The sequence below is a fragment of the Papilio xuthus genome, unplaced genomic scaffold (genome assembly GCF_000836235.2).
Source record: "Papilio xuthus unplaced genomic scaffold, Pxut_1.1 DF826945.1, whole genome shotgun sequence".
In the NCBI taxonomy this organism is placed as follows: Eukaryota; Metazoa; Arthropoda; class Insecta; order Lepidoptera; family Papilionidae; genus Papilio; species Papilio xuthus.
The window spans coordinates 5,554,775-5,576,089 of NW_013531704.1; the positions used below are offsets into that span (position 1 = coordinate 5,554,775).

The 21,315-nt window shown below is 35.2% G+C and overlaps 1 protein-coding gene across 3 annotated transcripts; it reads right to left on the reverse strand.

Moving 5' to 3' along the window:
- Positions 1–2,459: 2,459 nt before the first annotated feature.
- Positions 2,460–19,668, reverse strand: LOC106121427 (uncharacterized). 3 transcript variants are annotated; one of them, XM_013317099.1, is made up of 17 exons: positions 19,567–19,668; positions 10,909–11,123; positions 10,535–10,781; positions 10,164–10,193; positions 9,601–9,744; positions 9,152–9,323; positions 8,810–8,970; positions 8,452–8,658; positions 8,143–8,213; positions 5,103–8,062; positions 4,902–5,031; positions 4,688–4,819; positions 4,382–4,570; positions 4,131–4,296; positions 3,838–4,046; positions 3,293–3,540; positions 2,460–3,023 (listed from the first exon to the last, which is right to left on the reverse strand). In XM_013317099.1, the coding sequence occupies exons 1-17, from the start codon at positions 19,641–19,643 to the stop codon at positions 2,835–2,837; spliced, it is 5,547 nt and encodes a 1,848-aa protein (XP_013172553.1). In that variant the 5' UTR covers positions 19,644–19,668; the 3' UTR covers positions 2,460–2,834. The 3 variants fall into 3 exon arrangements, with proteins under 3 accessions (XP_013172553.1, XP_013172554.1, XP_013172555.1); XM_013317100.1 differs by lacking the exon at positions 10,164–10,193; XM_013317101.1 differs by lacking the exon at positions 4,688–4,819.
- Positions 19,669–21,315: the final 1,647 nt, after the last annotated feature.

Below are 21,315 nucleotides of genomic sequence, written 5' to 3' on the forward strand. Positions count from 1 at the left end.
TAACATCGACACATTGCCATTAAACATACGAGTGTAATTTACAAATAAGATTTAGTCTCCCTATTTACATATGTATGTATGTATCGTCATTTATTTCATGACGAGTATCCGGTAATCCGTACAATATTGAATGAGTTCGTTTTATCTGCATTTCCAAAGGCAAAAATATAAATAATGTGTGATAAAAAAAAAGAAATATTCTCTATTAAAACTTTAAATTTCTTTAAAATGTATCTACAATAATATCTCACATTTTGATGAATTAAATGTTTATAGGGTTTTATTTTGCACCATTATATTAATTTTAACATACTGCGTGCATCTATAAGAAAATTACAATTCTTAATTACTGTAAATATTTTATCATTTTTCAAATATGATATTTATGGTTTTTTTTACAGTTTTGAAAATTAATAATAAATTATAAGTAATAAAATTGTAATAAATTTAAATCAAACCCAAGCAATTGTTTATTCCGAACGTATGATTAAAGTAAGTCTAGAATATTCAAGCCCCTGTATAAAATTTTCCCTACAGATTAATAGACAAAAGTGGACAGAGCAAGATTTTTTAAATAATTAATTTTATATAAAACAATGATTACTACAAAAACAAGAAAAAGATAATCTATGAAACTTATCAATATCTTAATAATCGTATATTTTTAAAGATCAGTCTAACATTCGATAAAAATTTACAACATTAATTTCTAACGTCTCATATCTGATTAAGGCTAATCACCCTATTTTTAAAAAAGGTCAGAGGTTATAGCTTATTTCATTTATGACTAGAATGCTGTTCGTACATCGTATAAATAAAAAGGTTTTTATCTATAAGGTACTGGCACAAAATGTACACATAAAAGCAATTGGAAAAAAAAATGTTAGGTTAGAACGTTACGATAAAAAGTTATAAACGTTTTAATTATTATGAATATTTTTATTAAATATGGGCTTAAATAATATGCCGCGTTTCATAGAAATAAAAGATGAGAATTATTCAAATTACCTCAATAGGTAAGCTGATATTTTTTTTCAATGATTCTAAGTGTACGTATTAGTTAGGTAATATTTTTTAATATGTTTTAATAACACAATAAAAAGTGACGCTAATAATTAAAGGCTCTGTTATATCTATCATCCAAATACAAATTATACATAAACTTAATTGTAAAATTATATTGAGCATTTTAACATAATCAACATGAAACCTCGCTCCTGTCACTAAGGCGGGAAGGTTTGAATGGTTCCCGCGTATTTATGTCCAAATATTAATGTCTATATGTTTTTTCTGAGTAATTTTCACATATTTTTAATTACCTTTAGAAAGTTCGGCGTTCCCTCACCAACTGTATTTTACGTTGCAGTTATAATCTGATAACAATCATAACATGCATTTTAAAACCATAGACAAAAATAGAAAATAAAAGCTAATCGTAATTTTAAATGACAGTTTTGGTTAAAATAGTAAGGACCTGCTAGCAAATTTAATTTTCATCCAGGTTCTTAGGTAAAACTTAACGTTCAATAATGGTATCGAATTTAGGATTCGCTTTAGGTACCCTAACATCTAGTTAATAACTACTTTACAAATTAACGAATATCTAAAATGAATGAATGAATTTACTTTCAAAAGACACAACAGGAATGCCTATAAATAGAAACGGAAAATATTAAATTACCCTACAATCGTGTAGTTTACAATCCCATTCATGACACAACATTCAATTATAATAATTAATATGATAATTTTCAAATATCTTGGCGGCCCAAGGTCACGTGCGTTGCGCAGGCAACCCCCACAACCCGCTAAAGCCCAATAGTGTTTTGAGCACTGACTCGCGCGAAGTCAAGAGCTGCCAGGATATTTGAAAACGTTTATACAAGTAACATCTACGATACCTACATTCACTAAATTGTAGTCTTACTTATTTGGTGTAAAGATCCGTCTTAATTCTAATTGAAAATGCTGAATTCCAATTGATAAAGCTCATAGTCATTCTGCGTACTGTTCAAATCTTAGGCGCGTTTTCACAAGATTTAATAATGCTATAAACTTATCTGAACTGGTGTGTAGATGTGAAACTAAATGTGTCATTTTCTATTCCTATTGTTGCGATAACATCCCTTATCTTACCGGGCCATTTAAGTTTGTCGCATTATATTTGTTTTAATCCTGTCGTAGTAATAACTGTCCGCTTTTCTTTAAGTAAAAGGCTTTAGTACATAGGAAATTAAAAAGTTCCAAAGTATAAAAAATGAATATTGATTTGTTATTCAAAACAAAACGAAAATACTTAAAAAATTAGATTTATAATACTTTACTTTGAACGCTGTATAAAATCACATATCAAAGTCAAAAAACATTTAGGCCACTAATAAAAAGGGAGAGTTTCAACAGTGCTAAGTAAATTTTTTTTTCAAGATTCCTCAGCAATTAGTGCAAAATTGATAATAAAAATCACAACCAAAGTAAAATTATGTAACTGCTGTACTTAAGAAATTTTGGTGTTATGTAAAACTCCGTACTCCATTGTATAAAACTGTTGAAAAATAATGACAAAATATCGATTAGCATATGACTGGATTATCAGTAGTTTACTAAGCACTATGCAATATGGGTTTTAAGTACGACAGCATTACGATACTAAAACCAGATTGTTATTTACCAAGTTGAGAGTTAAGAAGTTATAGGAAACATTATTTTTTGAGAAAAGAAGTGTAGAAAATAATAAACTATAAGGTTTAGAATTCTATTGTAACTGTAAAAAAAGTTAAGAAAAGAATTTATTGACTGAAAAGTCAGAACAGATAAGAGTTTAGAAGTGCATAAAATTATCGAAAGTATTTAAGTGCGGAAACTAAGAGGAACTTTTCAATGAATAGATCAGAGTCTAGGGCTGCGATGTGTGCGGCACGTCCGACGAGTGCGCTCGCAGTGTGCGGCAATGCGTGTTGCACGTCGTACCGCACCACAGACACAGTAGACGCGCGCGATGCAAGTGGGGACACCATGTTGTGCACCTGGAAGATATACCAGTTAATCAGAACTTTGCCAGGAATGTCACATTGATTGTACCAATTTCATCCTTTTATTACATTTAATCATATACAGTGAGACCAATCGTCTTATTTTTGGCAGTCAGTTTTTCATTATAAATTGGCGGATGACACATTTTTACTATCCCCTAAATATCGGTATCAAATGATAGGATTTGACTAATAGAACAACGTGATAATGATCAATTCAAAACTTAACATTTATTTTCAAAAATAAGAATTTACTGACTTACCATTTCTCTATAAGCTTGACCTAACAACGAAGTATCTTTCGCAGCTGCTTTACAGAGTTCTAATCTTGCGGAATGTAAGGGTACATATCTGTCCTGTCCCGAACCGCAGAGGAGGATATGTTTGAACTGATGCAGCTGACTTCTCTCGCTGAGCCGATAGAGGAAAGACCGACGTGGATCGGACGCGTCACGCAACGATAGTTGCAGGAGGGAACCTGACTTCTTTAATTTCTGCATGAACCACATACCTGCAATTGTGCAGCACATAATTAATATTTGATATCAATGGATGGAATATAGCATTGAGACTAAATCAGAAATCAAGTTTTTGTTATGTTTTTCTTCATTAGAATTTGGCATTAGCCTATAGTATATGTACATCCTATCTGGAGGTTGGCTGAGAGCTAACCGATTCCGCTCCTGTGCCAATCAAAGAATATGCTCGACGCTGCCATTACTGGTCCACTAACTGGGAATTATCCGGAATTGCTAAAAGATAATTTATCGAAGTGCATACTTCGTGTAAACAAATTGACAAATCTTACCAGCATTGACGAGGCCACTAGAGTTGTATAATGTGCCAAGATGCGGTCCACTTAAAGAGAGAAACGTGTGAAGTTTTCCTAAATAAGGCTTCATTTGTGGCCTAGCTAGTGCAGATCTAATAATAATAGTGCCTAAGGAATGACCTACGAAGCTTATTCTAGCTGGTTCGCTTGAATTTTGAATGTGAGTTACAATTTCCTGGACAAGCCTGAAATGAAATAAAATATTAAGATTACGTTTTCTCAAGAGCATTATATTACAAGTTTTTAAATTTTTTGATATATTTGCCAACCTGTCAGTCATTGTATCAAAATCTGAGAAAGTGTCTCCTTGATTCCTTTCCGACATTAGAAAGTCAAGCCTGGCGCCTGGGAGACCAAGCTCTAAATATGTTTTTACTAAACGTAGATCCGCGGCGTTGCCGTCCAATCCATGCACACAAATTATAAGATGTAAGCCTAAAATTGGAACACCATTATAGCAGTTTCGTTACAAAAAATGTAAGTGTGAAAATCAAAATAAAAATAAACTTCCTTATCTTACCCTCAGGATTGAACATCCGATATTCATCGCTAATGTGAAAGTACGGTAGGGAGTTTTCCACTGGTGGGAAATCTGAATAAATTCCACCGGGATATTTAACGCTTTGTCTAAATTCTTCCCTACATTTGATGAATAAGCGTTCTGACTCCGCCAGTCCAAATATACTGACAAGGTTACTCTCACGTTGTTCTGAGAAAGAAAATTATTTGTTAAGAAATGATGTAAGCAAATAAAAAATTGTTAGAAATCATTTATAGAGGTGTAAAAGTTAATTGTGTATTTGGTGCTATAACTACTCGTAATTACCTTTGTTATTTCCATTCTCATTCCTAGAAGCTAGTTCTCCTGTGCTTTGACTTTTGTTAAGCGTGCTTGCTGACATTGGCGCTGTTGAATTAACTGATTGATGAGGCCTTAGTTTTCGCCTTTCAATAATTCCTGGTATATCAACAGCGTATTGGTTAGTAAACATTAAAAAGCAAAAGCGAAAAGCGATGATAAATATAAAATATTTGTTTACCTTCGCATACATGGTACAAGGGATTATCTAATTGCAGAGTAGATGGCTGAGTTGCTTTCCTGGGAACTTTTGAAGGAGTTGAGGATTTACTGCTCTGCCTACTCAAAATTGGCGACTTAGATGGCGGATCCTAAATAAATAATAATCGTTATTACAAGTTATTTATTTTACCTTAACTAGTTAATTTAAAATTATTCGTACCTTAAACGCGTCAGGGGGCGGTGGAGCATCTCTAAATTGCTGAGGTGGTGGTAAATGTTCATATTCATTTTCAGTTCCAAAATGACTTAAATCTACTTCAGATTTAGCTTTATTTTGATATTTTGTGCCAGCGACAGTAGATGTCGGGTCACTTTTCTTGTTGTGACTTTTACAAGAGCGGTCTACCGTTAAGCTACGTATTTCTGCCGCCAATAGTTTCTCTGTATATTCAATCCTATGTTTTAATTTTGATTTGTCCAAAGTATTTGACTTTGCAGGCACTTGTTGTACTTTAGGTGTAATTTCCTTTCGTATGTATGGATGAAGATCATCACTAATCGTTTTAGATTTCTTTACATTACTTTCAGTAGACGTAGGAGCCGTACTAAATGATTTATTTTGTATTCCACTAAAGGAGTTGTGTCTTTGGTTCAATTTTCTGCTGGGTTCAGGGTACTGTTGAAAACAGCTAGCTGTACAAGTGTCGGAATTACATCCCGTATCTATTCCGTTACTGTGCATTAATTTGTTGTATTCACACTGGCTGTCAGTGCAAATAGAATCGCTACAAATGGTGCATTCTTCACAAACATCTTTATCACAACATTCTATTTTCTCGTTTGAATTTTGCGCAGCTTTCACAGCGAGTTTCAGCAGTTTTTCGCGAAGTTGTTCACCGTTTAGAACTGTTCTTTTAAATTCAGTTACTTTTTCCCCTTCTTGATTTTGACATTCAGCAGTATCGTATATTTTGTTAGAAACTTTAGAAGCGGGCGATTTATTTGGAGGCGCATAATTTTGATTTAATTGACAACTGCCATTATCAGGTGTAGATGGACCTGAACTTCTGCCACTAGAAACCCAGCCACTTTGTTCGCTTAAGCTAGATGTAGAATTACTACTTCGCTTGTCTTCTTTGTTTAAAAAGTTTTCGGGAGGCAAAATTTTGAAGTCCTTGTCCGTTATATCTAACGGAGGAGATTCGAAAGCGGGCGGTGGAGCTAAGTTTGGCAAAGATTCTGAACCAAAAGTGTTGTTAAGATTTGGTTCATCTAACACAGAGGCAGCGCTCCTACAATGCCTCAACTCTGCTCCATGGTCAAGACTGTACGGAACACTGGCTGATGATTCCAATCGTCTTAGTTCAAATGGTATACTCTCATTACTGGAAGAAGAAGCGGCTTCCGACATTAACTGTGTCATTTTTTCTGAAGCCTTATGTTTTGTGCGTTTTTCGGGCTTGCCACTAGATCTGCCACTTTTTGGGGTAGTAGCACCAGATTTTGGTGTAATTCTTCCTGATTTTGGAGTTGCTAAACCCGATCTTGGTGTTAAACCACCAGTTTTAGGTGTCGCTCTTCCAGATCTAGGTGTTGCTCTATCAGATTTCGGAGTGCTGCGATCAGATTTAGACGTGTGTCGATCAGATTTGCTGTCTCTTGACCTAATAGAGTGGTGGCTGCTGAGAGAATCACGACTTGAATTTATTTTACCGGCTTCCTTGGCGCTGTGGTTTAATCTAGATTCTTTGGATCGACTCTTTTTATACCTAACCGACGGTATTGTGGAATGTGGAGTCGATGGTGGGGTTTTAGAATAAGTTGATTTAGAAGTTCCATCACTGCTTCTATCCAAAGTCATTACAAATCCACTATCATCGCTGCTCTTACTAGATTTCTTTTGGTAATTTTGAATAAGACTGCCTGTATTAAAGTCATAACTCCAATCTCCTTTTTGAAGGTAATAATTTAATTCATGCCTCAGTTGGTTGCGAGCTGCTTCAATATCAATTTGTTGTTGTTGTTGTTGCTGTTGACTATCTAAGTTTTGATGAAATACGTGAGTCGAGTTAGACCTATGAACGTGCTTGTTAGATACTAAATTAGTTTGATCAGTTGCTTGAGTTTTTCCACTGACCGGTGGATAAGAATTACGCGGAGGCAACATAGGACGGGGCAAATTAACTCTGTAACCTCTTTGGAACTCCAAAGGATTACGAATAACGTTATTCCCTTGCTGAGTACCCTGATTACCGAAAGCGTAACCATAAACTTGATTAGGGTTAGGCTTTACATTTCCATCGTATTTATAGCCCACATTATGGAATGCCTCGTTATTAGATCCGTGCATGTTAGCATTTAGATTACCAGGATTCTTATATTTCTCTCTAAATTCGTTAATATTGCGTCTATAATCGTCCCCTTTAGATCCACATCGAGTTGTTGTATTTGTCGGATAGGTTGTCGTTGTTACACTTCGTGGCAGCGTAGTCGGTTTCACTTGTTGAGGTGGCTGATATGGCTTTGGATAATTTACTGATGTGTTAGAACTATTTCTTACATTCTTAGACATTGTTTGCACACTGAGCGGCGCCATTTGTGACATTCTCAATTGATCTAATGATTTGCTGTGTCGAGCTGGTAATGTACTAACACCACTGGTGATCTCGTGCCTTTGATTGAACACTTCATTACTATCAGGTTTTTCTTTTCCTGATCGCGACGTGCTTACATTATTTTTTGCAGCGTTAATATCTAGCAATGTCGATGCGGAATACCGTGATAATTGTTGGCCTTGTTGAATAGTGCAAGAGGAAAAAGCATTATTTGGTGGAAGTTGGATTTCACTTATTTGATTATTTTGTACTATATATCTGTTCCGACAAGTTAATTCTAATTGTTTGTTATATGTTTTATTCATTTCAACAACATTTTGCTTAACGAGAGTTCTTTTAGGAGAGCCATGTGAGGGTTTTTGTGGTGCTAGAGTCAACGTAGCTTGCACAATATTTGGTGCACTAGTTTTTGATCCACTAAATTGTGGTTCCAGGACATCCATCATAGTTTTGGGTAAAGTTAACGTGACTCGTGAAGCTTCAGATGAAGGCCTTCTAGAGTCCATCATTGAGCTTACACTACAGGCACAGTCTTCGCTTACAGGCTCCGAACAGAGAAACGGATCTGTAAAGATATGAATGCAATGTTTTGTTACAATAATAAAAGTAGCACAAAATCATTGTTTTCCTAATAGACAAACTTACCGCTGCCCGATTTATTAGCACTTGAATTTAAGAAGGAGCGCCGTCTAGCAAATTCTGCTGTGTCCTGGTATCTGAAATAGTAAAAATGTAATTTTAAACAGCGTTGAGGATCTTAGTTACTGGAATGTAGCAAATGAGCGATCACTTGAAGTTACGAGTATTATTTCACCCACGTAAACATAAACTATCTATCCGGAAAGGGAAGCTAATACTGAAGAATCAAATACTAAGACAAAGTTTAAGTTCAAATCTAATAAAAATAGAAAAGTGGATTTATTTTGGTATCATGTGTAAATTAATTTATATTACCTGTCCTCGAATATAACAGGCATAATATGCGGATCTCCGTCCAGCGCGATGCAGTGTACGGGCAATGGGGGTAGCAGTGCGAGATACCGCGAGCGACGCGCCGCTTCGCCCACGCTCTGGTACGACTGATAGTTGCTGTCGTAGCAGCCGGCCAGCGAGTGCCGCGGGTTGTCCAGCACGAAGAAGCACTCCGAGAAGCGTTTAATGCTACAAGAATAATAAGTGTAATATTTTTTTTGTCCGTGAAATTAACATAGGGCTATGTTAAGTCATGAATCCTAAACATATTTTGGTCCAGGAACATACACTGTGGATTAACTTGTCACAAATTCTTTGATGTAATTGATAATTGCTTTACCGTAGTGCATGGTGTGCGGCGGCAAGCGCGTGGTGCACATGTGGCCGATCTGAGGTGTGGTGTAGGAAGGCGCGCCAGCGTAGCGTGACCTCCGCGCAAAGCCGCGCGATGTCGTGCGCTGCGCCCATCGCCCACTCCTCCTCAGAGCCCGCCTCCGGTTTCTGGATCAATACATTACAATCCAATTAGCCTTGTTGGGTGTAGTTTGTTTACTTTAATTCAAACGCTATTCAAAGGTATTAACTTATTATATATTTCTATGTCAGTAGCTTAATTTCAAACGATCAAAATACGAAAAATATTTTGAGTTTTGTTGATATCAATTTCTCAATCAAAACTTACTTTACTATTGTCGCTGAGATCTTTAATCCTTTGCGCTACTTCTCCTACAATGGAGTTGGAGGAGGCTTCCTCTGGGCTGAGTTGCACGCCGGTGGAGCCGCACACCGCTAGTGCCCCCTGCAGGCCCTCCAGCGAGCCCAGGAGTATGCCACATACTTCAGCATGGACTTGCCTACAAATACCATTTTGTTAAATTACAAAAAACAAACTTTATAAACATAAAATAACACAATAGTAGCTTATTCAACGCGGCTTCATCACCGCAAAATAATAAAAAAATCTAGTTACAAATATAGTCTATGTTACTCAGTGATAATGTAGCCTTCCAATGACAAAAATAAATTTAAATCCGTCCAGTAGTTTTGAGTTAATTTGTTACATACAAAAATACAAATATTTCCACTTTATAATATTAGTATAGATAAATTTAAAATAATAAGGTGGGTTACCTGGCGTGTGCGATCTTGCTAGAGTTACCACCAGCACATTTGCCGCTGGATCCGAACAGAATGTTCTCGAAGCTGCCTGACGCGTTGAAGTTGGAGCCTGCGCTTTTCATTAGTTTCCCCCACTGTTTGCTTGAGCGCGGGGTACTGAAAGTATCGCAAATGGAGTATCCTTATCTAAACTATGTAGCTAACTATTAATGTTATGATAATTTAAAATGTACGCTTTATTTGGAAAGATTCTTCATTTCTCTAGTCTTTTCTTTTAACATGCAAATACCCTCTATATATTTTTATTTTTGATTTTCTACGCATACACTACCAAATACGTAGACAATATTTAATGCTATAGGTCTACAAGACTGTCTATTTTTATGAATAATTATATTATAATACGGGAAACTACAAATAACAATGCTTAAGTAAATAAAAGTATAAGATATGTTTTCAGTCGAGATGAATTTGTCCTTAAAATTAAGTCTTCATGCGTTTGTATGTACGATTATCACAAAATAATTCTATTTGTCATGTTTTGGGTCAAATGAATTTTACCGAATTTTACTTACCAGCTTTGCACATAATGCATGATGCTCTTTCTTCGGAGCAGCATGCAAGAAATTTATGACTTTATAACCTCCATATAAGTAAAGATTTAAATAACTAAGCAATAAAAAGTTGCTCATAATTATTTACGGCCTAACCATAACAAGACGTAGGCAATGTTCCAATTAAATTTTAGCTTAAAACATGTCAAAACTTTTATAGCACGCTGATATTCGAAAAGCAAGTAGACACGGCCGCGCCACTGGAATCCGCAACATTGGAATAGGCGACTCCTCTAGCACATCCGTATAAAACAGCTGGCTGCCTTTAGTCGCTGAATTATAACAACTTTACTTATCTAAGAAAATGTATTATGGTGACGAATACAACTTACTTGATATAAGGCTGATGCAAAGCGACCAAGCTCGCATGTATGGTAATGGAGACAGCTGAGAGGTGGAAGTAGTCGAAGAGCACAGGCAGGTGGTAGTGGAGCCCCTGTGACGGCTGAAAGTGAAGCTTCAGCACGCGGCAGGAGACAGGAGCCAGGGTGCTGGACTGAGCGCCCTCGCTGCACCATAGTTCTACACCTAGACTCCATTCTGTTCGCTCCAGGGACTCTTTAAGATTGCGGCTATCGACTGGAAAAGACAATAAAACGTTTCAAAATAACGACATGCGCTGCCGCCGGTGAAATTATGTCCCGCTGTTCAAGCAAAAAGCTGTGCAAATTTCATGTTACAGTGCACACATTCGGAAGCTTCTTACCTAACAAATGAGCTCTAAACTGGATGATGTCTCTTAAGGTGATCTCTTCGTTCCTATACATGATCTGGAAGGCGCGGGACGCGGCGAGTCCGCCGAGGGCCGCGTTTGCGGAGGGGCGGCCAGCGCGCGCGGCTCCATTGCCGCTCGACACAGATGTCTCGATGTGAACCGGCACCTTTGGGGACACGCGGAGCCCCACTCGGATTTGGTAAAGCCTGCGAATAGAACTAAAAAGTTTATTCTACACTCTATGGAACTCTATTAAAAGCACCAAAAATCGATGTGCCGTGCCCATTGAAAGTCCGTGAAATCTTCCTACCTCTTTGGGTAAAGAGCGTAGTTGTGTTGTTTTCTATTGAATTTAAGGTAGTGAGTTAAGACGTAGTGACTTTCGAAGCATAACATTTAACGAGAGTCACAAAGGTTTTTTTTATACCAAATGTCACATGACATTTTTAATAGATCATTCTCCTCTTTGTGAACGACGAGGAGTTTTCAATGTATAACGTGTCATAGACTATTCTGTATTCCTAGTCAAAACAATTGAATCGTTAAAATAAGAATATAAAAAGTAGTTGTTTACTACTATAACAACATTTGAAATCGAATTTACCTCATAAAAAGCTCGTGCTCAAAGCTTGAGGTCACGAGTTGCCTATTTCAATATGTAATTGATATGCTAAAAATAGGTCAACATATTGTAGAACCGATACTTCTACGTAAAAGCTTTTACTCTATTTAATTAAACAGTAACCAATCTCATGAGACCATTAAAATAAGACCCTTCGCAAATCTTTGATCACTTAATTACCTTCGTCAAATATTCTTGACGTAAGTATCTTTATTTTGTTCAATATTCCGAGTAAGTATGGAAAATACCGAAGTAGCTTCTCAATTTCCTTTGAAATTCATCCACTTATTTATAAACAAGAAATTGTAATTACCTGTCTCTGGATACACGTGACTAGGGTCGTTGAACTTTGAGGCTGTCCAAAATACCATGTGCCAAATAAATGTCTTACAATTACGAACACATTCTTTTCATGTAAGTATAAAAACAGACGTAATTGAATTGTGTGTCATTTTTGAGTTCCGTCTCATTTATTGAAAAACAGATGATATTTTTACACAAATGTTTTCTTAGTAAAAAGCTAAATTAATGAACAAATGGCCATACAAAAAATGAGGTTAACATTAATAACACAGCCCTATATTGATCGTTTCTTTACAAAATGGCTTAATTCAATTGAGTGACAACCCTTAATTGGTACAAATTCAATTTGGCGACTTGATTAGATCCATCTGTTGATACCGACACTTGTTTTGTGTTGCTGAATCGAGCTCTAATGAAAATTTCCATTTTATTATTTGTTATATGTAACTATTCATGGGAATTGAGTTATTTATGACTTTATTGCTACAAAAAAGATTATATGCAACTCTCTATGTCATATTTCTTCTATATAAGAAGTTAATACACTACATAAAGTATTCTAGTACATAAGTTTGTATGTACATATAGATAAATGTGCGTGTATAAGTACACGCTAGTGACGAGAGGCACGCAGCGAGCTTGAGATAAATAACACTAAAGAGGTCGAGCGAGTACGAGCCTTAGGCTTCTAATGATCTTTTCAGTACTCCACTACGTTCAACTTTTCAAACTCAGCAGTATTTTTACCTGTACTTAGCGATGCTATAGTAAAATAAAGAGATATAAACAAACCTTATTTAATTCTCCTTTATTGATAGTATATTTCATTTTTTATATTAAAAAGCTTTAAAATGCATAGTCGTTATTGCACGAGAGCTCTATCTATAGTTCAAATCATTAAGAGCATCAGCTTATTAATTTTATTAATCAATGGAACAGCAATAAAATAATAACTAACTAGTCATTATTAAATACTGTGAGCTATTCAAAATTTAAAGTTCTAAATCATGCATGAATTAATGAATCATCCGAATTGCGCACAAAACGAACGTACCATTGCGCGCGTGAAGTTTTCACGCGAAGATAAAATCTTTTTACACCCCAATTCATTTGCACCTGCCCCTCGGTCCCGACCCAAATCAATTTATTACCGGCGAACGAAGGGTCACACCGCAGCTCGACAGCCGCCGGCTACCAAACATAGTAACATATTATATATAGCTATGTCACGTGTAAAAGATCGTTAGAAAATTGTACAGCGAATGACATTTCTAAAAAAAAAAATTCGGTACTTAAATGGCCACATAGGGTAGACTTCTATAATAAATCTACACTTATTATCCTTAGCAATCGCTGTAACGACTGACGACTGACTGAGTGATTCATAGGAAAGGTTTGGTATTACTTTAAAAACATGTAATTTTAGACAGTAACATAAGTCAGGCTGAAATTGCGTATTATTTGGACGGTGTTTTTACACTTTTATGGCTTCTTCAGTGTCTGTTCGTTATTTAGTAACAAATATTGTACGCTAATGTATCTTGAACGGATTACAATTTTAGTTTTGGGCTTGGTAAAGTATGGAAAGTTATTGTCATCGCATTAGTTTAGAAAGTCGTAACCGTAATGTAACAGGTGGCGCTAGTTGAGCATACGGGTCCGATACGAACATTTATCACATTCGGTCGTAACAGATTAAATGTGGCGTAGCGAATGAGTCCGGTGTGATTAATTTGTTGTTAAATATAGCTAAAAGCTTAGATTACGTTAGTTCTCTCTTAAAATTATATTTTTGTTTACATTTTTGACAATCATATATTAAGTAATTTGTTGACAACAATCCTATGAATATAAATTTCTACAGGATTGGGAAATATTTATACGTATTTTCCTGTAATACCTGCATACAACCGAAAACCGCAAAACTTCGTTTCACAAACTTTCTGAAACGGGCTTTATAACGAAATAGAATGTTGATCTAATTATAAGTCGGTCGAAGTTTAATAACATCGAAGGCTTGCAGTCATGTAAATTCCTTAACCAACATCCCTCAAAGTAGTTAAAATGTACATGAATATTACGGAATATTCGTTACATGTAATAGCATCGGATGCATATTGCATCGGAATTTATAATGAAATATCTGCGGAACTTTGGAGAGACACCACGTAAGCGGTAGTTTAATTTGGAACTGGGTCAGATAATGTCCACGACGTGTTGGAAACGTCACATGGAGAGGTACACTCGGACAGAAATATTATTCTATTTGTATAAATGACTGGCCAGATGTGCACAGATTATATTTACTGTCAACAGGTGAACGATTTTTTTATAATCTCGACTATGAATATGATAAATTCAATAGAACAGACATTAAAATATCGTTCGTCATACTTTTGTAAACAATATAATTGTTAGATTAGGTTACATTTTATAAAATTAACTTTTCTTAGAGAAGAGCTATTTTCTTAATTTAAAATTATTGTCTGATTAGAACATTAATGCACTTTTTTAATTCCTATTTTAAATTATGTTCCCAGTTAATCCGCGTAAATAGACGTAACAGCTGTTAATTACAGCTGAATGTTAACTGTGAGGTAGGTTTATCGTCGGCCGGTTATTTCGGAGCGCTATGCTGTTAGTGTGACCTTGTAGCGAAAACGCAATTATCAAGATCATGTTTATACGAACCACAACATGTGTTTGATACAGTTTTGCCTACAACATATATACACGTGTATTTAATTGGTAGGTATCTTTTTAATTTTCTTTATGCTTTGCTTATAGTGCTTATAACCTTTGCTTATAATTTACTAGAGTGTTGAAATAAAAGCTCATTATAAATGCTCATTGGAAATATACATACGACATCGTATTTTTCGTAATCGCTTTACGGTGAAAAAATTGTGTTTTCACATAAAATAGATATTTTTAGAACATTCAACATTCTTTTATTTTCTGACACTTGACCTTAAAGCAATTCCGTTTCCGTTGCAGCGGTATTTATTTTTATTTAACACGGAACAAACATTGTAGCTATGAAAACTTTTTTCTTAATGTTAGTATAGGTATTGTTCCAGTCTAAATTGTATATGAATTTACTATCCATTAATCAATTAAAGCCACAATCTATTTACGATAAGTACTGTACGAATTAAAGCGGTTTGCAATTCCCCAACGTCAGTGCGAGCTTTTGATTTGGCACGGCAAGGAAATGAAGTTTCGATAGACATTCACTGTTATTATTGGCTACATACGTCGAACAGCAACGTGCATGGAGTACACTATAGAAAACTTTTATTTTACTTGACGATGTATTTTAAACGAACGAAACGATATAAACATTACTGTTAAAATCAGTATAAATGGACAGGTGTAAATTAATTCATTTGTTTCGTAGTGGTTAGTTTTTTTGATACAATAATTAATTTATTATCATATCGTTAATCATCAATATTGTATATTGATTTATCATTAATTATTAGGAATGAGGAGACTTAATTTGGACAGGCTAAGAACTGAGGTATTTTGTGCCTATTTGCTTTTCGATTGAGGATTTAATAGAGATAGAATTACCTGTCAGGAACAATAAAAGGCGCATTAAAGCCGTCATTTCCAAGCACTGGACTATCTATTTATATCAGTGACCGATACTGAATTAATCAATATCTGTATCATAAAAATAGCAATAGTTATTTTGTCTTAACATTTTCTTGTCCTTATTCCGCTCTATCTGGGGTACGCGCACTAGGTTTTGGTCTTTCGGATTGATTTATTAATAGCCATTTCCCTACCCATTTCTTCACAATCTTTTAAAATACTATAGTTATTTCTCAATAGATAATCTCGATTTGTAATTAATGAACCAAAGTGAATTTAATGTAAATACTGTAAGATATAGAAATAACAATAAACCAGCCATTTAGTTACGCCATTAAATTCTCAAGTTCCTACTTATCAGTTTATTGATATAGCATTTTATGGTTTAGTCTACTTACGAGTATACAGATGACATTATTGAAAGGAAACCATTCAAAAACCGTAAAACGGACACATTAATAGTACTATAAACGCTTTTGGGATAAAAAAAGAGTAAAATTGGATAAATTACTTATCCATTTAGTAATCAAATAAAGTTTATAATTATTTTATTGCATATTGGACGGCTCTGTCTTTTCCGCGCTCTAGTAAGCTGCTTTCTTGCAAACTGTATACTAAATACTATTAAATTATGTTATTAAAGGCATCCCTAATAGGAGCAGAATAGATCCTTCTTTCAAATAACCTAGTTGCACGCTTCTCTAACAACCAAAACATTGTATTTTGAGTAATAAAAGTCAACGAAATTGCATTGATGATTTATTTTTGTAATAAAAGTCGAGCTGAATTTATTGTAGAGTAGAGAAGACTATGTTACTCAAATTGGGTTTCGAAAGGCTTGTAAAAATATATTTGCTATCTCTGTATTTTACAAAGAGAATAAGAGAGACGGGTATACTATATTTACAGAGTTTACGGCAGTGGGAATTCGCAATGAGAATTAATTTTTGTTAAAGTATTTAGGCATAGATGATGTTGTGCATACCAATTGCTATTCTTTAGTATGTAACCAAAACTACATTACAGTTTATGTTTTGTAATTTTTTACACAATTTACAACAAAAAAGAACTAATAGATGTTTTCTCTTGATTGCAGAATGCACCTGATTCTGAATTAAGGTAAGTACTTTTCAATTTTAACTTTTTCTATATGTAGAGACACACAACCTTAAAGTCTTCGGTTCTTATATATTAATATAGATTATAATAATAAGCTTATATACAAAGCCCACTACTTGGTAATACACGGGTTTTATGTACTTGGGTCTCTTTAAAGAGGGCATTAGGGCATCGTTCGCCGCGCCCCTGCCGCGTTTTGGTGGGCTTCACGTCTTAAAACCAATCAGACGAATCAGGTTACTTCAAAATACAAAAATCTATAGCTTGATGAAGTAAGTACGGAAGTATTGGAAAGATACTGTTTTATCAACGATAAAGTTAGGAGGTCTAAAGTGCCCAAAAAATAGAAAAGGTCGAGCTTAATCGGCGGGGGTGCTAAATCAGGTTACTTCAAAATACGCATATATATGCCATGATATACGTACCTAGTAAATATAGTTATTGGAAAACACATAGCTTTATCCACAACAAAATTATGAGGTCTAAAATGCCTTAAAAAAAGATAAAGCTAAGCTTACATGGCGTTGACTCTGAGGGGCAATGGAATAATAATAATGATATTAGGAGTTTAATCTGACACTGTGCATGGTAAATCAACATACGGTCGCTTGGAATCAAATAATGTTTGATCGATATAAGAAATTTCCATGCAGAATGTACTCGTACGTTAGAACTAGTCAACTATTCATGATCATGTTACTGCGTTTGACAACCCTAGTTGCTGCATGAATGCCTTGAATAAAAAATTCTAGCTAGAAGGGTGGATAAGCTGGAAATAATTAATGCAAGGGCTGTGCATTGTGAACTGTTGTATAAAAAAACGATGGTATACAAGGATGGTGTTCAGTTGAAACAAGATCATAGTATACTTTACTTTTTTTTTTTAAATGGATGGAAGATGTAAAATATAAAAACGTATTAATTAAAAAAATCGAATGGCTTCATAATTAGAATGGAAATTGTAATTGTAAAAAAAATGTTACAATATTTCGTCATTACAAAAACCTATGCACGAAGTAATACAGCTATATTAAAAAAAAACAAAACTGGAAAAATACCAACCGCCGTACCTTGCAGAACAATGAGTCTGCTGATTTTTGGACTTAAACTATTGTTGTTTTAAAAACAAAGAATTCCAAGAGAAACAAAAGATTAAAAAGCAAACGAAAATTTTAAATTGGAACGATTTACTGATGACGCCGAGGCCGATAGCGCTGTAGTGTTTACAGTTGATATGAATTGCTTTATTGATTTTTAAACTACATACGAAAGACTTGCATGAAATAGTACATAAGAAGTATTTATTCTTAAAGTCTTATGGCTATAAAGAGTTTAAATGTAAAGTTAACATTCTAGTTTTAAAATACAGTCTTGATAAAGAAATTTTACGAGGGCTCTGTTGATCAAATTGACTTTCTTTACATCTTAAAAAACATTTGTAGTAATTTGTTATACATTCTAGTCACCATAAAGCTTTTTTTTCCACGGATCACTAGAATGTTGGTTCTTTATTGATCTTGTTTATCGATTGTATTGCTCTAGTACTTTAAAACTTAATATTATTTCTTTCTGGAATGAAGACACAATACCTTGATTTGCTCATCGTATTGTCAGTATTGGTTTCATCGTCGAAACACATTGTTACTCGTCGACCCAAATAGCTTTAAAAGCATTCGAAGAGTGCCATCCAGTTCTATTAGTTTCCTATATTGAAACAAGAACTCTATGCTAATAAATTTTGATTTCTATAATTAAATAATATAGGCAAGTTATTTAATTATTAGTTTTAACGTCGTTTTTTAATTTATCCGGGATCCTATATAGATGTTAGATGTTATATGTGTTAGCAATAAAATGTGTATCGAAATATTTTTAACTTTCGGTTTGAGTAGATAGTTTCCTCAGACGTCATTTAAATGCGAATTCTAAAAATTGATATCGATTTGTAAAATAATGCCATGTACAAGAGGTAAAAATTGAACATCGGTGATAGTTCTATCTTTGCCTGTTTGAATTCTTTAGCAATTTTGTTAACATCTGTTTTTTAAATGATACGTTAAGTTTTTACTCTAATCACTAACATTCATATTAATTCGGTTGTCGTGTTAAATCAATATGAAGTTGTTTAGACATTTATTTGTATTGGCTGGATTTATTACTTAGATTTATTTGAATTTAAAAATAATAATTTGATTTCTTGTTTAAAAACTATTTTTGATGTAGAAGATGTGTTAATCTTTATCTTTTTCATCACAGTCATAAATGTATAAAAAAAATGGCAAACATGTGCTTCTTATGAGTTAATCGAATGCTGAATTTTATTGATTTCACATAAATTGAAAGATATCTTATAAATGTTTAAATTTAAAATATCATTATATTTTTTTATTTTTAATTTCGAGTAAATACTCATTTTAGAATGTAACTTTTTTTTGCCAAAGGCATTTTAATGCAAAACCTTTTTTGACTGCGGCAAAATTCATAAATATGTAATATACATTTTTACGCAGAATTTGTGTGTTAGTCAACTACATGTTCGTTACTTTCTGTAGCATTGATATTAGGTTGAAATTTAATTTGGATATTACTCGATTTGAATTACAAGTTCTTTTGGCTTATTTAGATGTTTCTAAGCACTTTTTGGGAATAACTTTATATACAGTTAAGTTATATAACTGACGTAGAGCTCGGTGATTGAATAGATACGCGATTCGCCCGGTCATACTCTACACTGATTTTTAATTCACGCACTGGTACTGCTAGGGACTACTGATTTTATCAACGGTCATCGCATTTTATGATATACTTTCGATTAAATGTGACTTCGTTATTGATCGTGGTGTTGAAATAACTATAGGCTTCTCATTAATATTTATACCAGTTGGTTTCTGATTAACGTATAGTATAAAATTGAAGCTATAAGTGTAAGGGAAGTCTTCGTAATATAAAGCACGGAACATGTTTTGACCCTGTATCACTATCAGGCACGTTCAGTCATAGCTCACCCTCTCTGGAAGAGATCAACATTGTAGAACTTGTAGAGTTCAACGCTGAACTCGAAGGTGGCCTGCAGGTCGCTCATGGTGCCGGGGTGGCGGGGCCGCGGGCGCGGGGGGCGGGGGGCGCCATCGCACTGCCGCTAGGGGCGCACTCGCATCTCGCACCGCGCGACCACGCCGGACCACACCCGGGCCGCGAGCGCGAGCACTAGCGCGCCGGGACGACACACTCGGCGGCCGCGGCGAGCGTGCGGCACAATCTGCGCCGTGCCCCCAGCCCCCGGTCCCCCGCTCCTAAACCGTACACTTTTTAATAGCGCAAGTGCGCATGCGTTTGGTCTGCCGCCGCCGCCCGCCCGTGACGCCGCACCGCCCGCCCTGCAGTGCGCCCGGCTCACACACCCGGGCAGGTTCTCTCGATAATTCCATTCGCTTCATTCCGCTTCACCGAGTCTTCGACTCGCGTAATGCAGAGAGATTAGGGGAGCTCTAAAGGTCAGGGGGTGCACGGTGCCCCCGGCGGCGTTAACCTTTCTCGTCGTACCCTCGTACCTTTGTACCCGTAGCTCTGTATCTGTACCCGCTTCTGTATCGATGACAACATTTAATGAATCCCTCGTTGCTTCGTCTCGTTTTCAAAAGCTATTAACTAGCTATGATTAGTGCCACAAAAGGTTGGCGCGTAAGACAAAAACAGAATTTAATGGACTATAAAAATGTTCTAAAATAAAATATAATATTATGAATGAAATCTAAAAATGTAGCTATTTATATTTTGTACGCTTTTGATTGTTCAATCAATGTCTTTATAATACACGATCCATTCTCTTCCTAAGGATACTCTACTTTGTTTCTCCTCTTTTCTTATCTATTTCGCCATTATTAACTTCTGATTGGCGCTTGGGTTGGCGTTGGTACGGTTGCGTTTGAGACAAGCCAAAACAATTTGCCGTTTCTAAGCACGTCACATTTATTTAATCAATAACAACAATAAACCTCAGAAATCGAAGTGAAGCTTCTAGCATCTTATACAGGTAATAACAGTGGGTTTCTGAGTCAAACATTATCACTTAGCAGGATAGGTTTTGTATAGAGAATTTTATCTCATATACATCATCTGTTTTAAGTACCGTATTAAAATTTAAAAAAAAAATTGTTTAAAACAAAATAAATTAGGATGAGGATGATTAGGAATATTTAACATTTATCAAAATTTGAAAGATAGATAAGCCGAACGTCACCTGCAGACAGAATACGTTTGATCGTGGCTACTTTATTTGGTAAAGGTCGTAGGTTAAACGCTGGTTGGTCGATCGCGGGTTCAAGGAACGGTTTTGCGAAATGCTTTTGAATTCGCCAACCTCAATTCACGTACACCTGGATCGTATTTGTTTAGTAACTCCAATATTTATTGAAGGAATTCGTGTTTTTGAACACCCTGTATACTTTCGATATGCCGCCCTTATAAAAAGGGTTATGATAAAAAATTTATATTATAATTTCTTACAGTCCATGGCGCGGGTAATAAATCATGTATGTATTACTATTTCATCGTAATACATCATGTATGATCAATGTATTACTATTTCGATAAAAATCGACGATATTTACAGGTCAAATATTTACATCTTAATTCTTCCTAATATCTTACAATTATTGTAAATCCAAATGTTTAGATGGATGGATGTTTATTAGAAGATATCTCCAGAACGGCTACATGTATCTCGCTGAAATCAAGCATAGATGTGGAACATA